This window comes from Haplochromis burtoni, unplaced genomic scaffold, assembly GCF_018398535.1.
Source record: "Haplochromis burtoni strain Fernald_Lab_line unplaced genomic scaffold, NCSU_Asbu1 Contig_19, whole genome shotgun sequence".
NCBI lineage: Eukaryota > Metazoa > Chordata > Actinopteri > Cichliformes > Cichlidae > Haplochromis > Haplochromis burtoni.
In genome coordinates, this window is record NW_024582380.1 from 735,913 (window position 1) to 759,267 (window position 23,355).

The window sequence follows — 23,355 nt, forward strand, 5'->3', positions numbered from 1 at the left end:
AACGTTTGGATCGGAGCAGAGAAAACTTTATCCCCCAGGCATAATTTAATTATATTTGCAGAATGCTTTGACAACATAACTGCTGTGAAAAAAATGTGCTCAGTTGTAAAGTATACTCACACTTTCCTAGTGCAATAAATTGTTTTCTTTAGCATATAACGTATAAATAGGCCAACTGAAAACAAGAAATAGCCTGTTTTAAACTTCCACCAGGCATGAGGAATTTTTCTAAACTGCTGGTATAAAGTTTTAAAACTTACTGTAATTTGATTTTTCCGTTATTTCTTAATATCATGGTAGCATCGAAGCACACTATCGTGACTTCAGTATTGTCGGAGTTACCACCATTACGGCCAAACGATACAAAAAATACGGTTCGGTAGCGAGAATTATTTTCCCGCTGTGGTATTTGCAAACTCAAGCATGCATGTGTAAGTTTCTTCCCCAGTTTTTGTTGTTTTAGTTAACAAGGTCATGTAACTACATGCGTTGTTATTACGTTAGTCAGAAGGACGGAGCCTTTGAGACGCCTTGAACGCAGCAAAATAATCACATCTGTGGGCGCGCGTGTGAGGTTGTGATGGGGCGGGAGGGATACGGTGCAAGCGGCAAGAAATTTCAGGTCTAAGAATACAATTCTCACACTGCAACAAACAGTTATGTGGCTTCAAACTAGCCTCAAGGGACCACAGATACGAGGGCATTATATCACGCTTTTGAATAACCACCCCCAACACCAGGAGACTGACAAACTGTACTCACAAGCCATTTCGACTTCGTTATATCTGTGCTTGAGGGGGCGTGGTCATTTCCATCGGACTCAGCCAATGGCGTCGCACTGAAAGGAGCTGGGCGTTCCATTCGGTTAGGAGCAGAAGTTGAACAGCGCGAGCCGAGACAGAGCTCTAGAAAGGCAGATAGGGAGAGGGCAGAGGCAACGGCCCTCTACTGGAGGGGGGGCTTATTATAACAAATATATACACACATGTGTGAACTGTTGGGCTGCACGATAGGTCATATGTGGATAATAGTTATTTTAGAAAAGCATATAACTGCGGCTTTACATTTAAAATGCCTATTTTACTTTTCCTGTTAGACACGTCCGCCTCTATGAATCAGCGCACTTATTTGGGTACGACGTATCTGGACGTTGCTAAAGGCGCGGTTGAGGTCTTTATGAAGGTAAATAATGATTTTACCCCGACCTTTTTCAGCACGTATGCACCTTTGGTTAGCTTAGGGTTCCTTGGGGAAGATAGGTCAAAATTAATATATGTTGTTTTGGTTTTCTTTTTTGACAGCTGCGTGCCCGAGACCCGGCTAGTAGAGGCGACAGGTACATGCTAGTTACATTCGATGATCCACCATACGGAGTGAAGGTAATTAGCAACTGATGCCATTTTTACATTTTACAAGCCGTTCGTATTTTTCTGTCAGTGAGATTTTATTGTCCTTCTGGTTTGTAGTCAGTGTTGGGCGGCTTCCCGGTGGCAAAAAACGGTAAATTAGTGCTCCAAATACTGACAAACGCGGAGCTGCACTGCCTCCGAACATCCAGCAGACATTTTGCTTTTGTGTTGAGAAAAGTCTCGGGCGTTGAGATGGAGGCGTGGAGATTTATTATCAGCTATGACGTCGCTCTTTTTTTAATATAACAACGTGTAGACTGGTCAAAGAGCCCGCCGATCACTTTTTACCCCGCCCCTTGCATCAGTCACGCATCGCCATTGGCCAATCTGGGCTGAAAGTTGATAAGCCCTCTTCATCATGAGATCTCTTTTTTTTTGTATTTTTATGAGTTTGCTCATGTTCTCATTATTCATATTATAATTATTTGTCATCCCGATACGAGTGATCGTCATGTCCTTGCATAGGAGCAGTAGTCTTCATACATGCACAGACACACAGGAACAAATAAATACAGCGTGGGAATCACTGCGATCATTTCACGGGGTTAATATCAACAAAGGTTTCCTGACTATAATCTATTCACATGTTTTATGACCAGACACATATCTCCATCTGATCTTTTCATTCCCAATAAAATACAATCCACATGAACCCCTAAGGTCCCTGGTGTGCTTCAGTGGCTGCTCTCTACACTATATTAGGTCTCTCCAGGCTTCCATAACTCTGTCTACAAACCACACTCTACTACTCAACACAGCGTGCAGGGAGCTTACTCCGTCTTGTGCCATCACTGCCTGGAGAAAACAGAATAGTTTGCATGCCTCACTACCAAGAAGCAAAATGCTCAAAGCTGAAGAGTTAATAAATGTACAAAAGCATATGTTAGAAAGCATCGCTCAGCTCACAGTGTGATGACAAATTACTTCCACATTTCAGTTCTTTATAATCCTCTCAAAAGCTGAGTTACTGTTTACTCTGAACTGTTCAAAGAGCAGCGGTGTTTTTAAAGACACTGAAACCAGAAGTGAGATTCTGAAATCATATCTCATGATAATTAAATGCAAACTATGTGACACAGTATTTTATGCTCCATCTTCATATGCCCAGTCATTTGGATAATATACTTAAAATCATTATTTATTATTCAAACTAATTCAAGGTTTCAAAAAAGCTTATTTTAAATTTAAAACATTCAACTCACTACTATTAATCTAGTTATACTTTTGACTACTGTGTAATTACTTGTATATATATATATATGTGTGTGTATATGTATATATATATATATGTGTGTATATGTATATATATATATATATGTATATGTATATATATATTTGTATGTATCTTGGTGGGACGCGTAGGCTTCTTCTAGTGATTTGATGTTTTTTTCTAATTCCTGAATATTTTTGTTTTCTTTTTTCTTTTTATGTGATGAGAAAGAAATTATTTTACCTCTCATCACAGCTTTCCCTGCTTCCCATAGAACAGAAGCTGATGTTTCGGGAGTGTCATTATAGTCCAAATATGAAGTCCACTCTTTTTTAAAATATTTAATAAAGTCTTCATCTTTAAGTAGTGATATATTAAATCTCCAGTTTTTTCTTGGCGTAGTATTATTCTTGTGCATTAGTGTTAAAGATACAGGACCATGATCGCTGACAGCTATAGGGTGAATCTCAGTGTCTGAAATGTCGTTCAGCAGTGAGCTGCTGACCAAAAAATAATCCAGACGAGAGTAGGAGTGATGGACATGTGAGAAAAAAGTATATTCCTTACTGGTGGGGTGAAGGGAGCGCCATGCATCGCAAAGACCAAAGTCGCTCATATACTGTTTGATTATATTTGTGGACTGCCAATTACGCTGAGTTCCCGCTGTATTGAGCCTATCCATGTCTTCATTTAGTCCAAGGTTGAGGTCGCCTCCAAGAACAAGTGTGCCATCTAAGTGTTCAGAGAGTGCACTGAAAAAACCGTGAAAGAATGAGGGATCATCAACATTTGGACCATATACACTTGCAATACATAGCTTTTTATCAAGTATAGATAGTTTAATGATTAAGAATCTGCCCTCTGGATCTATAACTGTATCGAGTACTGTGAAATTAATATTTTTATGTATTAAAATTGCTACTCCCCTTTGTCTAGAATTATAACAAGCTGAGAACACATTGGAAACTCAGGTGTTTTAAGTTCATTCGAACCTCTAAGAGGTCTGTGGGTCTCTTGTAATAGGACAACATCTGCCTGTAGTTAAAAATGAACGATTATAGTTCCTCTTACTTTACTAGGGCTGCTCGATTATGGCAAAAATGATAATCACGATTATTTTCACTGAAATTGAGATCTCGATTATTTGACGATATTTATTTAACAATAACAATGTATTGAATAATGACTTTAAAGATTGTCAAAAAATAATATAAAATAGTGTGCAAATACTGATAACAGTGCAAATGTTTGCAATATAAAAAATAAATGAAAAATGTAAACATCTATGTTTAGTGAACTTTGCAGTGTTGCTCTGTGGTGCAGCTACGACACTGTAGCAAAGTTTACACACTATGTCTACTTGATCCACGTCTGACTCCGCGAACCCATAATGTTTCCACACCACTGAAGTTTTTTTTACCTCTCTTTTCAACCAACGCAGTCACTCTCCTCTCCAAATAACTTCTGCTTAGCTTTCCGAGCTTCCCTCGGGTCCTCTTAATCAGCGGTCCCCAACCCCCGGGCCTCGGACCGGTACCGGTCCGTGAGTCGTTTGGTACCGGGCCGCGAGAGTTGAGGCTCAGGTGTGAAATGTATAGTTTTCAGGGTTTTTATCGGTTTTCAGCGTTATTTTGTTATCGTTTTTATCGTTACTCGGTTTTCCTGGGTCTTTTCACGTGTGTTATGAATAAATCTTCTTTTTTTCGGTACCGGTACTAGTTTTATTTTGTTGATCCGCGACACCTTAAAGGCCGGTCCATGAAAATATTGTCGGGCATAAACCGGTCCGTGGCGCAAAAAAGGTTGGGACCGCTGCTCTTAATTGTTGTGACACGTGTTCGAAATGCAGAGAGGTGCGCTCGATTTGCCACACGGAGCAGCGCGAGAGTAAAGCACGAGGGAGGGGCTAATAATCGGCTCAGTCATTTTTAATGATCGTTGAAAGCCCAGATCGTAATCGTGATTAAAATTCGATTAATTGAGCAGCCCTATCTTAAACTGCTTACTTTAGAGCGTGAAAGAAATGAAAGCACCTGCCAAGGCCCAGTATAAGTATTTTGAACTCTCTGTTAAAGCTGCATTGCTGAACTAAAATAAGTCAAAGAATAAAAATATGAAGTTGGAAATGACCCTGATCTCATCTTATTAAATATTGTGTGTAATTTTCATATGGTTGTTATATTGCTATCTATAGGACTCAGATTATCTACTTGTATTGCAATTAACACTAGGGATGGGTATCGTTTAGGTTTTATCCGATACCGGTGCCAAACCGGTACTTTTGAAAGGTGCCGGTGCTTAAACGGTGCTCAAACCGGTGCTTAAAGAATGGAGAACACAAAATTGGTCCAAAAACCTCTCATGTTCAGCTGTTTTTTTGTAAAAAGATAACAATGTTAGCCTTTTCTGCAGCTATGGGGCATATATGGTATCACTCTTGGCTGGAAGCAGTGCTTAAACAATGGAAAAAACACAAACTTTGTCCAAAAACCTCTCATGTTTAACTGTTTTCCACTTTTTCTTTGGTCATTTTAGCCTTTTTGGCCAGGGTGAAGGGAGTATCTGCCATCAAACAAGAAGACAGCCGCATGTAGCTATGATGATGTTTGCTAGTTCACCTTACATGCATTAATGTAATAACGTGGTTAGCCTACTCAACGTAAATTACACACGAACAACATTAAGCTACTCACGCAGAGAAGAACGGCTGCTGCTGCATCATCATCCGTCATCATTTCTGCTACACTGGCAGGGCTAGGGGCCAGGACTCTCCTCTTCGGGTTTTTGGGGGATGTTGCTAACTCCGGGTCCAATAACAGGCACCACACCCGCAGTAGACGTGCTTGGTGTGAGGTCTCGCAGTAAGCTATCAAATACGGCGCATTTCTCGGCTTTTAAAAAAAACGTTATGCGTCGCCAGGTGTTTCATCGGATTTGAGGTGTTACCTCCTTTGCACAGTATCACAGGATCAGCTTAAAGCACTTGTTGCTGCTGAGTTTGTATATTTTGCTGTGAAGTACAACCAGACTTTTGACCGCTTTGCCTTGGGCATTTTAATCTGTAGCTCTGCTCTAACAGAACGTACGTACCTGGCCCCGCCTACTATCCTCGGAAACGTAAAATGATTGGCTAGAATCTAAAGTGTATCACAGCTCAGGAAAAAAAAGCACCGAAATAAAGCACCGAAATGTGCGCTGCTTTTTGGTTTGGTTACGCACCGGATACCGGTACTCATCCCTATTCACCACCAGTTATAGATTAAAACAATCCAAAACATGATTCTCACCCCCCCACCACTCAGAAGCACCCAGGTGCTGAAGTGCTTTTTCCTCATTCTAAAGTCTACCCTCAGCTTCATCCTGCTCTTCCTGTCTTTGTCTTTGTTGCTGTCCCCTCTTTTATTGCTTTCTTTGTGTGCCGAGGATTACGATAAAGGACAAGGTTATAGTGAACGGAGCTAGTCTGATTGCACAGTTACAGAAGCAATAAATTGTTGATGCAGAGGGAGAGAGAGATGAGGTTGGGTGGGAAGAAAATAGAAATATTCTGTAGTCTGAATTATTGAGTGCACACTAAGCCTTACACTTCTGTCAGGGATGATCTGTGTCTGGGTTTCTTTGCTGCTAACCCTCTTGAGTGTTTTTAGTGAGGTTTTCTTGTATAACTGCCCAATATTCATCTAATGTCATTCACATAACAGTGTGCTGTGTAGAAATTCCATCTAAATCGTGGCTTTGGAGTCATATCTCATGTTAATCCAAAAATCTACCCACTGGCTTGATTCGAAGCATTCGTGTTCATCCCAGCAATTCAAGCTTCTTCTTTTTTATTCTCTCTCTGTCTCTTCCCCTCCCTCTCCTAGCAAAGGAAGTGGTAAGCTTGCAGGTCATCCTTAGATTAAGCATGAATCTGCAGCGGTAAAGCACTTGACCCCGCTGGAGAAAAGTCCAAGTGCAGTTACACACTCACATCCTCTCTTAGCAGTATCTCTCTGTCACGGAGGACAGGCAGCGCTGGGAAGTGTATTTTTGGATGCTTGTCATGTATGAAATTAGACCTTTTCTGAAAGGCAACTTGCAGCTCAAACGTGGGTGTGAGTTTCAACAGTGTTATCTTCTATTTCCAGAACTTCACATTACCTGATCAAATTTTATAGTTACAATTACGCCACGGTGCAAAGAGTCAGTGAAACTGAAACTCCTCTTACCAAAGGGTCAGTTTGAGCTTTTCAGTGAACACAATTTGCTGTGTTTTTTTTTTTTTTTCTTATAATGACGATCTAACTATGTGTGGGTGTGAGTCTTTTTTGCAGAACAGTGACTTCAGACCTCCTTCGCTACTGCTTGTGCCTTTAACACATGTCTCTGCACTGCTTGTGTTTCAGGCCGGCTGGAAGGAGAACCATGCCACTTTCATGTGCGAGCTGAAGAATCTGCAGGCGTCCGGGCTCACAACATTAGGACACGCTCTTCGCACCGCCTTCGACCTGCTTAACCTCAACCGCCTCATCTCGGGAATCGACAACTACGGGCAGGTGTGAAAGGTTTCAGAGTTATTGAAACAGAACTTGTTTCATTGTTTGTTATGGATGTTAACACAACACTGCATAGTTATTTTTAAGCCCTTTTCGAGCATCCATGTTTCCCACAGATTCATTCATAGGGAGAGCCACAGTACGCATGAGCAAAGTCGCACTTCACGTTGTATACGTCAAGTCTAGTAAAGCAAAATCCCAATTTATGTTTACATGATCTGCAAAGGTGGCCCAGATTATTGTGTGTAGTGTGAGGTTTATTTTCCTTGTTCCTCTTTGTGTATAGTTTTCAGTTACTTGGCAGTCTGTTTGTGATAATATGGCAACAAAATGTGACAAGTCAGGAAAAATCCCAAATCTGTTAGTGCTACATACTCAGAAATTTACAATAACTACGCATTCATGTCATCAATCTTAAATAGAAATTCAGAAACAGTGGTGTAAGTGTTGCAGGATGGTGATTTGTCTGCAGAGTAATACAGGTGTAGAGCAACTTTGCTTTTATATCGGAATATACCCTATAGCTGGCAACCATTTGAGGCAAGTCTCCTATTGTAAAGAGACTTGTCACAGTAGGGTTGCGTAGACAGACTCACACTGATTGCAATGCGTTGGCACTTTGTCTGCATTTCTAAATTAGACAGCAGTTATTTGTGAAGCTTTCACAGTGTGGCTGAGAGCGATTGCAGTCGGTCCCAATCAGATCCTGATGGTTTTGAGACGGGTACCCCACCAGGTGACTTATGCAATTTACTTGTGATAAAGTTGCTACAACTACTTGCAGTTTTTTCAAAAGCAAAAATGTTGAGTGCAATCATCAGGCAACCAACTGTTTTTTTCCTATTCACAAGGAGGTTGCTGTCCTACTTTTACTTTCATGTGAATGAGCCGTTAATCATGAGTCTGAAATTACCTCACTCAACAGTACTGAGTGTCTCACCACAGGAATCTTGTGTAGTGGGGCTGACTGATGCAGTTAAAGTTGCCCATTAGTGCATGACGTCTTGGAGTTTGGGATGAAATCTGACTGAGTGAAGCCATTTACTGTATATCACATTTCCACCATCCTGTGCTCCGACTCTACATCTGCACAGACATTCATCAAAAAAATCGTCTCTCTTTCTTCTCATCCTCTCTGTCACCTGCTCACATACTGGTTCCCACTGAATATCAGCCTATAAATGAAACCAGAAACACAGGACTGTGACCAAATCACACTGGAATCTGTTACTGTTTGCTAGGGGAGAAAAAATCAGGACAACATAGTCAGTAGTCTATGTCATAGTCATAATCAATATTTTGCGTGGCAATATTGTAACAATAGTAGACACCAAATATTGATATTTTATTAAGTAAAATGTGATATTTTTGATATATAATAGATATACCATGGAATATCAATATTTGCCTAATAGGAGGCAACTTTTCTGCAAACAGTTGCAGGCTGACTGATTGCAGTCGCTCTCAGAGGCACTGTCATAGGTTTGCAAATAATTGCTGTCTAGTTTATAAATGCAGTGAGATAACACGTTGTCATTAGCAGTGTTGGTCAAGTTACTTGAAAAAAGTAATCAGTAACTAATTACTGATTACTTCCCCCAAAAAGTAATCCCATTACTTTACTGATTACTTATTTTCAAAAGTAATTAATTACTTAGTTACTTAGTTACTTTTTAAAAACACGATTTACAACCTGAAGAGGTGATAAAGCGATAGATCTTTCAGCCCAATTCTACTTTTTCTGCATAATCCATCATACAAAATGTAATCAAATGGAAAAGTCTCTTTTTTTAACTTGTTTTATCAGTTTTAATCTTTTAACTTTATGCATCAAGCAAAAATTTAATTATATGCAACATTCTCTGACTTGAAGAAATTAGTTTAACATTTAAACCTATTTTCTGCACATTCCAGCACATAAAATAAAATATTTTTTGTGTTTACACTCAGTCTTTCAAATAGATGCAAGTAAAACACAGCAGAAAATAAATAAAGTCAAAGACTCAGCGGTCCTGTTGCTCTATTTTCACCTGTAAAGCAGGAGTGGGTAGGCGGAGGTTTACCCTGGTGCAGGTGTGCCGCAGCGGTCAGTGGAAGAATCCGCGAGTTTCTCTGTGAATTTCCCATTACGTGGTACGCACTCGGTGCTTGTTTAGGGTTTTTTTTCGCTGTAAAAAGAAGTTTTCTTCCCACGCACAACGGACGTAATGTTTTTGTCACTTTTTATGGAATCAAACTCAAAGTAAGGTCAGTACTTCCACGCTTTAAACGCTGCACGCTCATACTCTCTCCCGCACTCGATATATTATCCATTGTTGATCTGCACGCTGTTGTCACGAACGTCGCACTCGCTTACGTCATTGTCATGAGACATTCTCGCAAAAAAATCACGGTTTTAGTAACGCAGCGTTCCTACGGGAAAGTAACGGTAATCTAATTACGTTTTGCAATAGTAATCCCTTACTTTACTCGTTACTTGAAAAAAGTAATCAGATTACAGTAACGCGTTACAAGTAATGCGTTACAAGTAATGCGTTACAAGTAATGCGTTACAAGTAACGTGTTACTGCCCATCTCTGGTCATTAGTCGGATTGAATCTTAGTAAATGAGCACAATTTGAGGGGACTCGACTCAACTGGCTGTATTCTGGTTATCTTCAAAAAGAACAGGAAAGTTTCAGAGTGCAAATTATATAAATGAATTTCTGTCTGTTTAGAAACGAACATATGTGGGATTTATGACACTTTATTACAGGTAATGGTTGTATTATCAGAAACATATTGGATGTATTCAACACCTTGACTCTGTCTTATGGCAGCATTTATGGCAGGTTTTAGTGACAGTGTCGGTGTGCTCGACAGTCTCATTTTACACCATGCCTCATATTATCATGTAGGAAATGTTTTAAACCTGTTGATTTGATTTGATTTGATATACCTTTATTAGTCCCACAAGGGGAAATTTCATAATTTCATAAGGCTGCCGACCTATTGCATGCAATGGCGGCGCCATCTTACCCTCCGACCATACATACATGACACAAAACATCACATGGGGAAGACAGGTCAGAGGGGTTTAACATGGAAAAGCACAACATGAGGAAAGATAAGGAGATAAAAAAATAACTCCCCCCAGACTGAGCTCCAACAGGGAGATCAGTTTGAGAACAGAAAAAAACACCTCTGCACATAGCACATGAAAAAAAACTCTTAATACACCAAAGAAACACATGACAAGCAACAGGGGTGGGTAAAGGGTGAGAGACAGCCGATTTAGACAGTACATCCGGGCCTGCGTGCGCTGGTCTCCTTGATCCACCGTCAGCATCGGAAGGGAATGAGCGTTGAAGGCGTTTGGAAAGGGAGGAGGGATGAGTGTGTGCATATCAGTATATGTATGTGTGTGCGTGTCCAGAGTTCAGCTGAGACAGTGTCCTTCGCCCTGCTAGGCTAAGTAAACAGTCTTCCAGCCAACCCAGGTGGCCTTGCATGGAATGGGAAGGAACAGACTAATAGAGCTGGGCGATATAAGATTTTTTCATATCACGATATGTTTTTTTCATTTCAGGCGATAACGATATCTATCACGATATAAGCCAAATAACTATATTTGTAAGATTTAAATGTGCCGTTGCTCACAAGTAAAATGTGAAATAATCAGCAGCTTGTTTTATTTAAATATTTATTTCCCATAATAAGTTCAACAGGGTAGATGTACTTAAGGAACATGAGACTTTTTCAGATAAATAAAGGCAAATATTGCAAACTACACAAAAGGCAGCCCTAAAGCGTTTAAGTTTCAAAATAGAACAAACGAAACAGACTAAATTGTCAATTCCACTTAGAAACAAAATATTAATTCTAAAAATAAATCTTAGTTTGTTTTACAGAAGAACAGACAAAACTGACTAACTTTTGTCAATATCAAATAAACTGAGAACTAAAAGGAAATTCTCAATCTCTCCTTGTTGTATAGCTGAGCTTTTCAAACAGTTTTAACAGTTACTTTAGTCTGACAAAAGCCGAATGACGAATTAGCGCTTCCAGTCAGAGATTGAGCATGCACCGCTTTATTGTATTTCCAGACTTGCTTTCGGCACAATTTACAGTGCGCGCTACTCTGTTTTTGTCAGACTTGAAATAGCCGAAATACCTTCACACTACGGAACTTCTATGGCTCTTCCGTTCGACAATCTCTCCGGCATTGGAACCATCATCTGTTTTCTCTTCGGTAACCTTCGGTCACGCTCGGTTGATTTTTCTCTAGTCAGTCATTTCCTCCATTACCGCTGGCTGCTTCCCAAACAAATACACATGTGCGGCACGTAACAAGTCACGTGACGTGACGCTGCGGCTGTGATTGGTTCGGCTCTGCGCTACTTAATTTGGATTGGCTGTTGTTCTTTTTTTTTTTAAAGAGGACAAGAGAGATGAGGCCTATCGCAATAGTTTAACTTTTCTATCGAGGAAAAGTTATTTCGCAATACATATCGTTATCGTTCTATCACGCAGCTCTAGTCTAAACACAGTCGTTATCAGGGTGTTTTTTGTTCGGCTCCAGCCTTGCGACCGCAGCTGGCGCCGAGAGGGTATCCGCATGAAGTGATGGTGCTTTTTACTTTAGTGCGAACAACTCATATGAATTTCAAAGCTGTTCTAACAGTCCAACACTGGTCTCTCAATCTCCCGTTGGAGAGCCGTGAGCTTTCTATGATGTTATCCAAACTTACGTTCCGTGATGTTGTCATTCTTTTTGCTCAAAGAGCAGGTTCTGAGAACTCACGACCGCAGTGCACTTCCCCAAGATGTGATCGAATTTGCGCTCAAAGGTGTTATTCGAGCTAGCCCCTCCAGATGTAATCCAGTTTTTCACTCAGAGGTCTTGTTCTGAGTATTCACGGCAGCCGTGCGTTCTCCAAGATCTTCTCCGTGCTGCACTCAATGAGCCCATTTTGAGAAACTCACGCCTCGTCCCATCATTTCAATCCCAGCGGGCAGCCTTGTGGGGGTTTGAACAGCCGGTTCCGCTTCCTTAATTCTTCGATAAGCCAGGGCCAAGCCAGCTCCGATCAGCACAGAACCCTGTTATCATGGTTCCGAATAGGTAGATATCTTCAGCAGTCAGGCTCACCCGAGCCCAGACTTCTCGTTGAGAAGGGGTGTCAATTCATTCAGAGACCAGTTGATCAAATCCATAATTCTCTTTTAGGTTTTAGAGAACAGACTGTGAGAGAGTGTTCCAGGGAAAAGTAATACAAAAAACACGAGACTAGACAAGGACATAAGAGGCTAAGCAGGGAAGCTAAGGGAGAGGAGGAGGAGGAGAGGAGAAAAGTGCGACCGCCTTCATCAAGAGCAAGAGCAGAGATGCACTCTCAAACCTGAATTGATTAAGCACCAGAGGCATGCACAGTCTTAATCTTGTGCATTCCTACTGTTTAATGCATCTGCATGCAGTTCACAGCTTTTGTGGAGTTGAAGGTGGAAAAATGGATTCACACATTCTGCCCTTGTGTGTTTGCTTTAAACTGTTAGTCAGTGATATAAATGCATTGTCTTAAAAAGAAATTATGGGACACAATAGTGCTTTTAACACACTGATGTAGTTTTGAATTGATTTTACCCTGTATGTTTTTTGATGTTTTAATTTAGGTTTGCTTGTTTAAGCTGCTCATGTACTAATCAGGTGACCAAGGGCAGGTCTACCAGAATAATGTGAAAGGAGAAGTGGATTTTACTCATTTTAACTTTTAAAGAAAAGTACAAAAATGAATAGCGGAGTCTGATATGTGTTTATAACCGAGACATTTTATGGCTAAACCCAAATTAAGACTTAAGTTGGAGTAAATGTAACTGAAGTAATAAGAGGAAGACATCATGTACCTGGAGACAACATGGAGAATAGAGACTTTTGCCTAATCCACTCGACCTCGCTTCAGTTAACCCAGTCATCTTCTCGTCAAGTACATCTTTTTTCTAAACCCCTGCTCTAAGGCACAGATGGATTACTACGCTCGGGCAGTGACCCGAGTTCTGTGCATCAGGAGCGTTTAAATCTACTTAAGCATTCTCTGTGTGTTTGAATTAGATGAGGCTGACCTCTGCAGCGCAGTACTAAAGGCCTTTGTCCTTATTAATAAGGAACACACGGACGCTTTGCACCTTACAGATTCACCCACACACAAAGAAAAAGATTACATGTAGTTTCTGTGGGATGGTAATTCCATAATGATTCTGCATCTTAGTAGATGTCTGTTTAAACGGTTTACCAGCATTTTGCAATTAGTCGAAGCGTGCAACGTGTAACGGTTGTGTTATTAGGTTCACATGTGTTACCAATTTTATGATCCTTTTCATCCACAGAGCCCTGAACAGTGAGTTGGAATGCAAAGAAAAAAAAGAAGTCAGAGTAGTGAAAATAAATGGCCTCAGTGTTTTTTTCCATTTAGTATTGAACTTGGAATTAATTGCTGAATGTTATCGTTTCCCTCTCAGGGCCGCAACCCATTCTTCCTTGAGCCATCTGTGATCATCACCATCACTGATGGGAACAAGCTCACGCACAGCTCGGGAGTGCCAGATGAGGTGAGAGCACAAACAAATGCAGTGGCACTACCATGTAGTATTTATACAGTGATTCCAGCTGGGCCTGTTGTACACACATGTCATACTTTGAGTCGCTGAAGCCATCTGAAGGTTAAGATCTGTAAAACGAGCGACCTTTTGCATTTCCACTTATTAACTTGCTCTCCTACTTCATTCTTGTCTGCTGTGTAGCTGCACCTGCCTCTGAATTCTCCCTTGGCTGGCAGCGAGCTGACCAAAGAGCCTTTTCGCTGGGACCAGCGTCTGTTTGCATTGGTACTGAGGCTGCCAGGAGCAGCTACACCAGATAATGAGCAACTTGGTAGTGTCCCCACGGATGAGTCTGCAATCACCCAGATGTGTGAAGTTACTGGAGGTTTGTCATGTTTTCCTATTTTCATTCATTCACTGTGTGTCTGCAGTCTTTGGGGTAGAGTCCACAATAAATTCTCTTATGCCTGATCGGCGTGTGTCTTGCTTTTTCCGCTCAGGGCGATCATATTGCGTGCGAACACAGAGGATGTTGAACCAGTGTCTGGAGTCTCTGGTCCAAAAGGTTCAAAGCGGTGTTGTCATTAATTTTGAAAAAAACGGGCCAGATCCGCCTCCAATTGGGGAAGGTGAGTGATCAGAACGCAGCGACCATTAAAAGTTCAAATCCCAGGATGAAGTTTTTCACCTGTTTAAACTTTAAACACAGTAAATGAAATTAAAGGAGAACTGAGTGCATTTTCTAATTTGGCCAAGTACTTAATGATTAGTTATTTGGATAAATAAACCTTTGATTTGATATGTTTAAGTTGCATTTTATTTAAAATTATCGCTTCATGTTTAAGAGGGCAAAGAATCATTTTTTGAGTGAAAGAGAAACTAGAGATTCCTTGTTGAATGTAGTTTGGATGAATGTGATCAACTAAAATCAAATTCTGTTCTTTCCCATTTGCATATTTTGTTATTTTTTCCCCCGTTCGTGCAAACGTATTCTTATTTGCCTCTTAGCTCATATCAGTCAACGTGGCGTGATCCTGCCAAGTAGAACAGTTAGTATCAGCCCGCTTATTGTTTTCTTTTTTTTTTGTTTTCCAGATAATTCTGTGGACTCAAATCGGCCTGTGTCATCCTTCGGCCCACAGCCATGGCACAGCTGCCACAAACTCATCTATGTGCGACCAAACCCAAAGACTGGGGTGCCAGTCGGGCATTGGCCCATACCAGAGTCCTTCTGGCCGGACCAGAACTCTCCAACCCTAGTGAGCAGAGAAGCTTCAAAATACCTCAGCAGCCTTCTTAGTCTGTCTTTCAGATTACATCTTATAGTGTTTGATTATATGTCAATATTTGTATTGTGTAGCTTTATGGACACGCAAACTCTCTTACTTCCTTTCTCTTTTATTGGCACCAGTTTTTTTCTGTAACACCTTTTAGTAACCGTCCAGTATAATAATAATAATAATAATAATGGATTGGATTTATATAGCGCTTTTCAAGGCACCCAAAGCGCTTTACAATGCCACTATTCATTCACTCTCACATTCACACACATAATTGCGATTACCTGTAAAACTTTAATGCTTTGTTATATACTGCTGTCATAAGGACGTCAGAGGATTGTGTATCAAAGACAAACACACCTAACAGTTTGCTCATTTCCATCTGCTGCTCACAGCCACCTCGCACTGCTCACCCCGTGGTGCGTTTCTCTTGCGTGGACTGTGAACCCATGGTGATCGACAAGCTTCCCTTCGACAAGTATGAACTGGAGCCCTCTCCGCTCACCCAGTACATCCTGGAAAGGAAGTCCCCACACATGTGCTGGCAGGTAGAGTAAATGCTTCCACTAACGCTCTTTGCCTTGTTTACAAAGTCACAGGTGTTGCCTCGGGGACTTTCTAGAAACCCAGACATAATGAGGTTACTTGCTAAATTCATCATAGCGTTTCACCTTTTTTGGGCTGTTATGAAGTAGTTGTTGGTCACGCCATTAAAGCTCTGTGAATACAGCTTGGCTTCATTTTTAGCAGCTCTGCTTTACCTTCATGTTTTCTCTTGCTGTCCTCAGGTGTTTGTCAGCAGCAGCGGGAAGCAGAATGACCTGGGGCATCCTTTTGGCTACCTTAAAGCCAGCACCACTCTCACCTGTGTTAATCTGTTTGTTATGCCGTACAACTACCCAGTCCTTCTCCCACTCCTCGGTGAGACATATTGTAGTAAATTTGTCTTTAGGGTGGCCTAAAAAAACCCAAAACTACAACTTCTGGGTCAGTAGGCCTGAGCTGACATCATATTTAAAAGCTCTCCTTTTCTGGGACACCTCATCATCTCCAGTCATGACAAGTATCAGTCTAACAGCACAGAACATCATTAAAAGGTTTATCTTTAACAATTCTGTACAAGACATGAATATTGTCTGGGTCTTTATGTGTGTTTCAAAGCTTGTTGTAGACTTACCATCATCATCCTCAGTACTGATGCATGTGGATCAGTGGGTCTGCTGCAGCTGGACACTGATGCAGATGCTATAATCTCTCAGACTAACCCACTGCTCATTTTCTCCTTCTCCCTGCAGACGATTTTTTCAAAGTGCACAAACTAAAACCAAACCTTAAGTGGCGACAGGCCTTTGAGATGTACCTGAAGACGATGCCTCCATACTACCTCTTGGTAAATGAATGCAACATCTTTAATGCTGCCTTTAGTTTAAATGGATTTATGGTGTTTTTCTTGTAACTAACATCTTAAATTCTGACAGCCCTTGAAAAAGGCACTGAGGATGATGGGTGCACCTAACCTTATCGCGGACACCATGGACTGCGGACTGAGTTACAGCGTCATTTCTTACCTGAAGAAGCTCAGCCAGCAGGTAAGTCACTTCCAGGCAGTAAAAGAGGTTTTGTGGTGCTTATTGATCGTGATGAAATGTAGAGATCAGACTAAACGACACAAGCGCTGAGGAGACTGAACTGAAACTATAAACTTGTCAAAGACAACGAGCACTGATGCTGTGTGAGGCCTCCGGTTCCATCAAAGGCTTCTTATCTTATTTCTTCTGTTAGTTTGAAGAGTATGTTAAGCATCAAGCAGCGGCGTCTAAGTGGAAGTATTATTCAAGTCATAGTTTGGAAACTCATGCACGCTGACTGGATATTTTCAGGAGTGACAGTCTCACCATCTGCTGCAGATACAGGTGCTGACTATACAGCTATGAGTCCTGTGCTGCCATAATTTAACTATCAAGTGTGGAGCTAAAAGAGTTTCTACATGAGGATATAAAGTCTTTATAAATACTTGTCTTATTTTTTAATATGATTATCTGTGGCTGAAATTATCTGCACGAAAGACTGCCAAGAAACGGAGTGGAGAGATGTCTTCCAAATTATATTTCACTCATTTCACTTTGCTTGTTATCCTCATACTGAGATTTTGTTTTGTTGGCTCGAAGGCAAAAATGGAGTCGGATCGTCTGATTGTGTCGGTGGGGAAAAAGGCTCCGCAGGAAACTGGCATAAAGGTGAAGAACCACTCCAGCTCGCTTTCTCTAGCCCACCGGCGAGACTTTAAGCAGCTGCTGCAGGGAATCACGGGGGAGGGGCCCCTTCGCCTGCCGGACATTAATTTCAAAGAGTTTGCCGGTTTCCAGATCGTCCTGCTCAACAAGGTAGGTTTAGGACAGTCGGACACTTTGTGCAGTGTGTGGCATACTTTCTCTCAGCAGAGAGGGAAAACACAGCGTGTACAGTATTTGGTAGGATTCTTTCTGACTAGATGTGTTTGCAGGATGTAAAGCCTCAAGCTTATCGGAATGCCTACGACATCCCAAGACGGAACCTCCTGGATCAGCTCACACGAATGCGCTCCAATTTGCTGCGGACGTCACTAAAACTGATCCGAGGGCAAGATGAAGGTAAGTCAATACGCAGTGTGTTGCTAGTGGGAGGCAACAACTTAATGAGCTTGCATCATGCGTTTCTTCAGCTGGAATCCGGTGTAGTTACTGCAACATTTCATGAAATCATCGTTTTGTGGTTGTTAGATTCCCTGCACAGTATTCCAGTGGCTCAGATGGGAAACTATCAGGAGTACCTAAAAATGATGCCATCTCCTTTGAGAGAGATTGATCCCGATCAGCCTAAACGGCTGCACACATTTGGGAACCCTTTCAAGCAGGATAAGAAGGTAATGCAGTTTAGCTGCACACAGATGTCTTCACTCCGTATCGCGCCCTTACATTGTGTAACGGTTTCCTCTCTCTGTCTGTTATTCCCAGGGGATGATGATCGATGAGGCGGATGAGTTTGTAGCAGGCCCTCAAAATAAGAAGAGAGGAAATTCCAGTGACTCCAATTCGGGAGCTACCGTGAAGAGAAGGCGGAACATGTCACCGTTGCTACGGCGGCCGCAGACCCCATCAGGGAACACCAACCATGTGGTGATTGGGAAGAACCTAGCAGGGATTCAGGGGCAGCAGAACCTCCTCAAACCGGGTCCACAGAACAAAGGTAAGATGCGAAGGTAATAACAAAGTATGCTCGAAGGTGGTGAATATGAGGCTCACGCTGTTCATTGTTGCATCATCAGCAGTGGATAGCATGGTGGTCACAGAGAGTAATGGCGACAGCGCTCTCGGGCTCGACTCTGGGGAAATCTGGCCTGCAGAGATGGAAACTGAGGCAGGGAATACATCCTCACCGAGTTTAGAGGAGAACGTTGAGACAGGAGCAGCAGTTCGCGGGGAGGACCTCGGCACGATGGAGGAGAGGCTGGTGGAAGATCATCTAAACGAGCAGCCGCTGGAGGAGAAGCACAACTGTGAACGCCTGAGTCCACAGAGCCAGCTGGATGGCGCTGACGCTGAGCCGGCAGTGCCTGAGATCATTTTCATAGCTCCACTAGACGGCAACCTGGCAGAGCTGCGGACGCGGGTCATCAAGGAGGTCCGCAAACCCGGACGAAGTGAGTGCATTTTTGTTTTTCAACAATATCATAATTAAAGATCTTTACACAAAGAGTGCTTTGCAAAAAAAACCAACACAAAATTCAGAATTTTTCAGCTCTGGCATTGCCGTGTAACGTAAGCGTTACGATTTTATGAAAAGTTTCCATCAAACCACGATGAGCTGGCCCTGATGTTTCACAACAAGAAAAGGAAGAAACAGATTCTCAGTTCATCCAATTCCTCAGGGTTCGATCCAGGAGATGAAACTGCATCACGGCCGCTTCCGTACATATTTCAGGGCGTCAGTGGGCAGTTTGATCTTTTGTTAGCAGAGCTGGGAGCTGTGAAATCATTTCAGAGAGCTAACTGACCTGAATCAGCATCTAGCTGTGTGTCTGATTTATAATAATATTATTTTAGTAGTTGTATATGTGTGTTACCAGGTCACTTGTTACCAAAGGCAGTGGCCTGATTAGTCACATCTGTTTATTTGCAAAAAATCGGAAAATTCAAGCTTGATTGGAAAAAATGCCAAAAATTATCAAGCAAAATTATGTGGTCTGTGTGAACGGCTACATTAGGAATTGGTGAGTCTCTAAAACATATTTTTCCAGGCCTTCATATTAATAATAGCCAAAAAAGACTGTCAATATGAAAAGAAGCAGAAGCAAAACACAGAACTAAGACTGATGCGTGACAGTCTGTATAGTTTATTAGGAAAAAGTGCATGTTTTAAAAAGAAATATTTAATTTCAAATAAAAATGATCAATTTCAAGTGCATGAAACACGGACTTATTCAGACGACGTTGGAGAAAGTTCAAAAGAGTTCCTCAAACCTTTTCAGATTTTTTTGTTTGCTTAAAATATTTGTGTTAGTGTTTGTAGTGGACGGTCGGACATTCTGGACAATATTGTGATTTAAATTATCACAGTTGATTTTTATTGATTTTTTGGGTCTTTTTCAGCTTTTGTTGACAGATACAGTGAAGAAATGACAGGAAGGGACAGCAAAGACAGAGGCAGGGGAAGACACGTGGCAAAGAGCCGCGGGTCAGACTCGAACCCGCGGCCTGCTCAAATCACTGAGCTAAATCGGCGCCCGATCACAGTGGATTTATTGAACTTGAAAACATTGTCCTTTCAACAGCGAATTTCTTTACATTATACTTCACTTTATCAGGAAGTTGGTACACTGAAAGGCGAGCGCATCGTAGCCAAAAACAGCAGCATTCGTCCCATAATGTTTAAATCTTGCCACAGTGAGACTTCTTTAGCTGTTTACATTTAATACTTATTAATCTAAGGTAATCTACGGTTCGTATTCATCATCTGATTATGAGTTCCAGCACAAGCTGATTTCTAGTCATCTGATGAGATTTCAGGGTCCTGATTTTCATCCCCATGCATTTAGTTTTTCATGTGAACTCCCAGATAAAGATGCTCTAAAAAGGTAATTAGACTGAGTGATGCACTTTCTAAAACAGTCTTTGGTCATTGTTGGTGGGGGAATTATGCTGCTGTGCCTTTAAAATGTTCTTTTAAGATAAAATGTTTCCCTTTAGTTCAAAGTTCGGATGAAACGGATGTTAAACCTCTTCGAACACATGAAAACTCTTTTCTCCTTGGGCGTCTGTTAGAGTTATTGTCAGATGTCGTCTTTATGGGGGTAAAGTTAAAGGTCGAAGCTTGATTGTCCTTAATGCTTGATCATATCACACTTTCACATGTTTTAAAATTGGATTCGTTTTCTGATTTTTAGCTTTTTTTCATTACATCAGAGAAGAGGTAGCTGTAGCCCATTTACAGTCTATGTGCACCCAGTGAGGAACATTGCAGTATTTTTAAAAAAAAATAAAACATAATGGATCTGTCAGCTGTGCGGCCAGTAATACAACATTAACAATATGTTTACACATTTTTAAAAACTTTTTTTCATATAAATCCCAAATTGTTTTTGATTTCTCAGCTAAATCAGTCAGAGGTGGCAGAGAAATGTAAAATACTGATTCATTTTATTTCTAATTTGAGGACGTACTGGGAACATTTGAACCGCTTCCTTACCTTGTGCCTTTTCTCAGACTATGATGCAATACTCAGACTACTGCAGCAGGTGAAAGGCCCGCCAAACGTACAGAGGTACTTTATCCAGCACGCCATCAAAGAAGCAATGAGGTAAGAAACTGAGCGGCTTTGAATCTTTTGAAATCCCCGGACAAGCCTGTTAAACAGCGCGTCGCTGCACTGACATACAGTGAGTTCAGTGTTTCTGAGGCACTGCGGCTTCAATGGCATTCATTTCATAGCCCTTTGAATCAAATTCATCTGCAGCACTCTGATAAAGTTTGAGGTTCCCACTGCAGTAAGCTGGAAAAGGAAATCAAATCGATAGTGTGAGCTCCCACCAGCATTACAACTGCACTTGTTCCAAACACCTTGCCGCAGTTCATCTGTGGATTCATCTGTTCTGTCTCTTCTTACACTGATTTCATGTGAGGTTGATGTCGCACGACTCCTTGTTCTTCCTGTTATTGAAAAGTCGTCGCTGTGATCCAAAGTAACATCTAAACATGTCCCGAACAGGTTCAAGAAGCGAGTACTGATCCAGCAGCTGGAGAACGCCCTCACGGAGCTGGAGGAGAAGCAAACAACACCACAGCTTCCCAATGACCATGGCAGGTAGTGACAAAGCCACTTTTGCTTAAATTTTCTTGCCGGCTGGACATCGCAACCCGAAGAGAGGCATCCCTCTAGACCAAGCCTCAGAAATTCCGATTTGGAAACCAGCTTGGGAGAGGAACAAATGCACTGATAGTCCCTGTGCTGTACGTCACATCCTGTTAGAGGCAGAGGGCTTATTCAGAGGAGGGGCCTTGGGGAGCAGCTCCACAGGGGATGAGTACAGACACTTTAAAAATAATCCTCTGACAGATGCCTTAAACACCCATATGGCTTTTGTCTGTATGGGGACGTTGCTCAGAAACCACACATACACTCCATTAGACAGATAACACAGTAAGCCAGCAAAGCAGTGGGTAGACTGGCTTATTGGGATAGTTATGCTAAAAAATAAAAAACAAAACAAAACAGGCCCTTCTTCAGCTGGTCTGAAAAGTGTTTTATGGGTAATAAAATGTGCATTCATGGAAATTCACGGATGGAAGGAGAAATACTGTCCAGAAGCAAGACAAACCCTCATATTTTTTTGTGTTAAATCGGCAACAGGATGCACTTTGTTGTCCATGTTACTGTTGATCAATATGCCCCCATTATTACTGGTTGCACTGGCATCAGAGGTGGGCAATATGGGAATAGGACTATGAGTGCCATAGTAGCAGAAGTAACAGAAAACAGAGATTTGAGACATCCAAACCTTAAGCATCAGAATCTGTGAGATGTCGGCTTTCAGCCCGACGGCGTGTCCGTGTCCGTGCCATCGGCTGAACAATCCGCGCTTCGTGCAGAATCCGTTTACCTGCTCTCGTTTGCTGTTTTAGCTGTTTGGTGGTTGCTGAAATAATTTTGTGAGCTTTAACCGGAGATTCTGACATTGCTGGTAAAATACATTTAAAATACATGTATTTAAAAATCAATTCAGGATATAATGAATCGATAACGCGTTATTCAAGCTAAAATCGATTTGAATCAGAAAAGCGAGTTTTTTAAACCCACCCTTAGTAGCAATATAGCGTTGCTTTTCTGGGAATGCATTAGAAATGTGTATTTATGGCTAAATCAGTCAGCAGGCTGCACATTATGGAAAATACTGTGTTCAGTATTGGTGTGTAATAGATTTGAGTCAGTATAGCAAACTCATAGTGTGAATATGACCATATTGCCCAACCCCAAACAGCATTAAATAAGATTCACATATGCCTCACTCATGGCAGCTCCCAACATGTTCTGAACCCACAACCAGCTCCAACCTTTTAAAGCGTGACTTTGAAGGACAGCACCAAGTAGCCGAATCAGTGTTTTTTTGATAGTTGCACAGAAGCAGCAGTGTTTAATGGTTAAGTGACCGAGGAGCATTCTTCCTCTCACCTGCCATCACAGCAATACAACATGGGTCACTCCTGCAACTCCACAGGCGCACACTCACGCCCGAGTCATCCTCACACCTCAAACGCTCCAGTGGTTCCCCAGCGTAACGCAGTTTTGCATCCAGCAGTCGCCTTTTTGTTGAAGTTGAACCTTTTGCATTTCTCCTCTGCTGCTTTTCAGATGAACCCGGCGTCAGCACTCCTCCTGAGTTCTCCTTGTTTTTACAACAGATGTACACTACTTTTTAATGTTCATAGGGAATAGAGATTATTTTTGTGAAATTGCTTATTTCAGAGTCTAAGAAATATTTTGAAAGACAAATGTTCAAAGCCATTTTTGTAAACTGTTAAAATACATATAAAAAGTGGAAAGTTTTATGAACCTACTTCTTTTTTCATCAAAACAAAAAAATAAAAAAAATGATAAAAAATTAAGCCACGGGTAGAACGGTGTTTTGTGCGTCAGACTGTGTAGTTCTAGCTTGAAGTTGGTGTTTTTTTTAAAGACTTAAACAGTTGATGAGCACACAGCTCGCTTACTTTCATCTTTTTTATTCAAGCAGTTTTGGTTTAACCTCCATAAAGTCTCTAGAGTCTGTGTTTCTTTTGTAAAGCCTCACTTTTAAACTGAGCAAATGCTGC

The 23,355-nt window shown here is 41.4% G+C and overlaps 1 protein-coding gene across 4 annotated transcripts; it reads left to right on the plus strand.

The window, feature by feature from the left end:
- Window positions 1-804: 804 nt before the first annotated feature.
- Window positions 805-23,148, plus strand: ints6l (integrator complex subunit 6 like). Of its 4 annotated transcripts, XM_005916580.3 has the most exons (19): window positions 859-1,182; window positions 1,302-1,379; window positions 7,005-7,154; window positions 13,650-13,739; window positions 13,932-14,115; window positions 14,231-14,359; window positions 14,826-14,989; window positions 15,406-15,558; window positions 15,799-15,931; window positions 16,306-16,400; window positions 16,489-16,599; window positions 17,179-17,394; window positions 17,514-17,640; window positions 17,770-17,912; window positions 18,004-18,235; window positions 18,315-18,689; window positions 20,752-20,845; window positions 21,254-21,349; window positions 22,895-23,148. In XM_005916580.3, exons 1-19 carry the CDS (start codon window positions 1,072-1,074, stop codon window positions 22,896-22,898), a joined length of 2,685 nt encoding a protein of 894 aa, XP_005916642.1. In that variant the 5' UTR covers window positions 859-1,071; the 3' UTR covers window positions 22,899-23,148. The 4 variants fall into 4 exon arrangements, 3 of the variants coding, with proteins under 3 accessions (XP_042074377.1, XP_005916644.1, XP_005916642.1); XR_006054091.1 differs by lacking the exon at window positions 22,895-23,148 and having other exon boundaries at window positions 813-1,182; window positions 19,639-20,845; window positions 21,254-21,288; XM_005916582.3 differs by lacking the exons at window positions 21,254-21,349; window positions 22,895-23,148 and adding an exon at window positions 19,639-19,723 and having other exon boundaries at window positions 858-1,182; window positions 20,752-20,844.
- Window positions 23,149-23,355: the final 207 nt, after the last annotated feature.

Bases quoted from the DNA above. Each gene is read 5' to 3' on its own strand.
- ints6l (XM_042218443.1), top strand. From the start codon at position 1,072: ATGCCTATTTTACTTTTCCTGTTAGACACGTCCGCCTCTATGAATCAG. The intron at 1,380-7,004 runs GTAATTAGCAAC...CTTGTGTTTCAG, and splicing joins ATCCACCATACGGAGTGAAG to GCCGGCTGGAAGGAGAACCA. The intron at 18,690-19,638 runs GTGAGTGCATTT...GGTCTTTTTCAG, and splicing joins GGTCCGCAAACCCGGACGAA to CTTTTGTTGACAGATACAGT.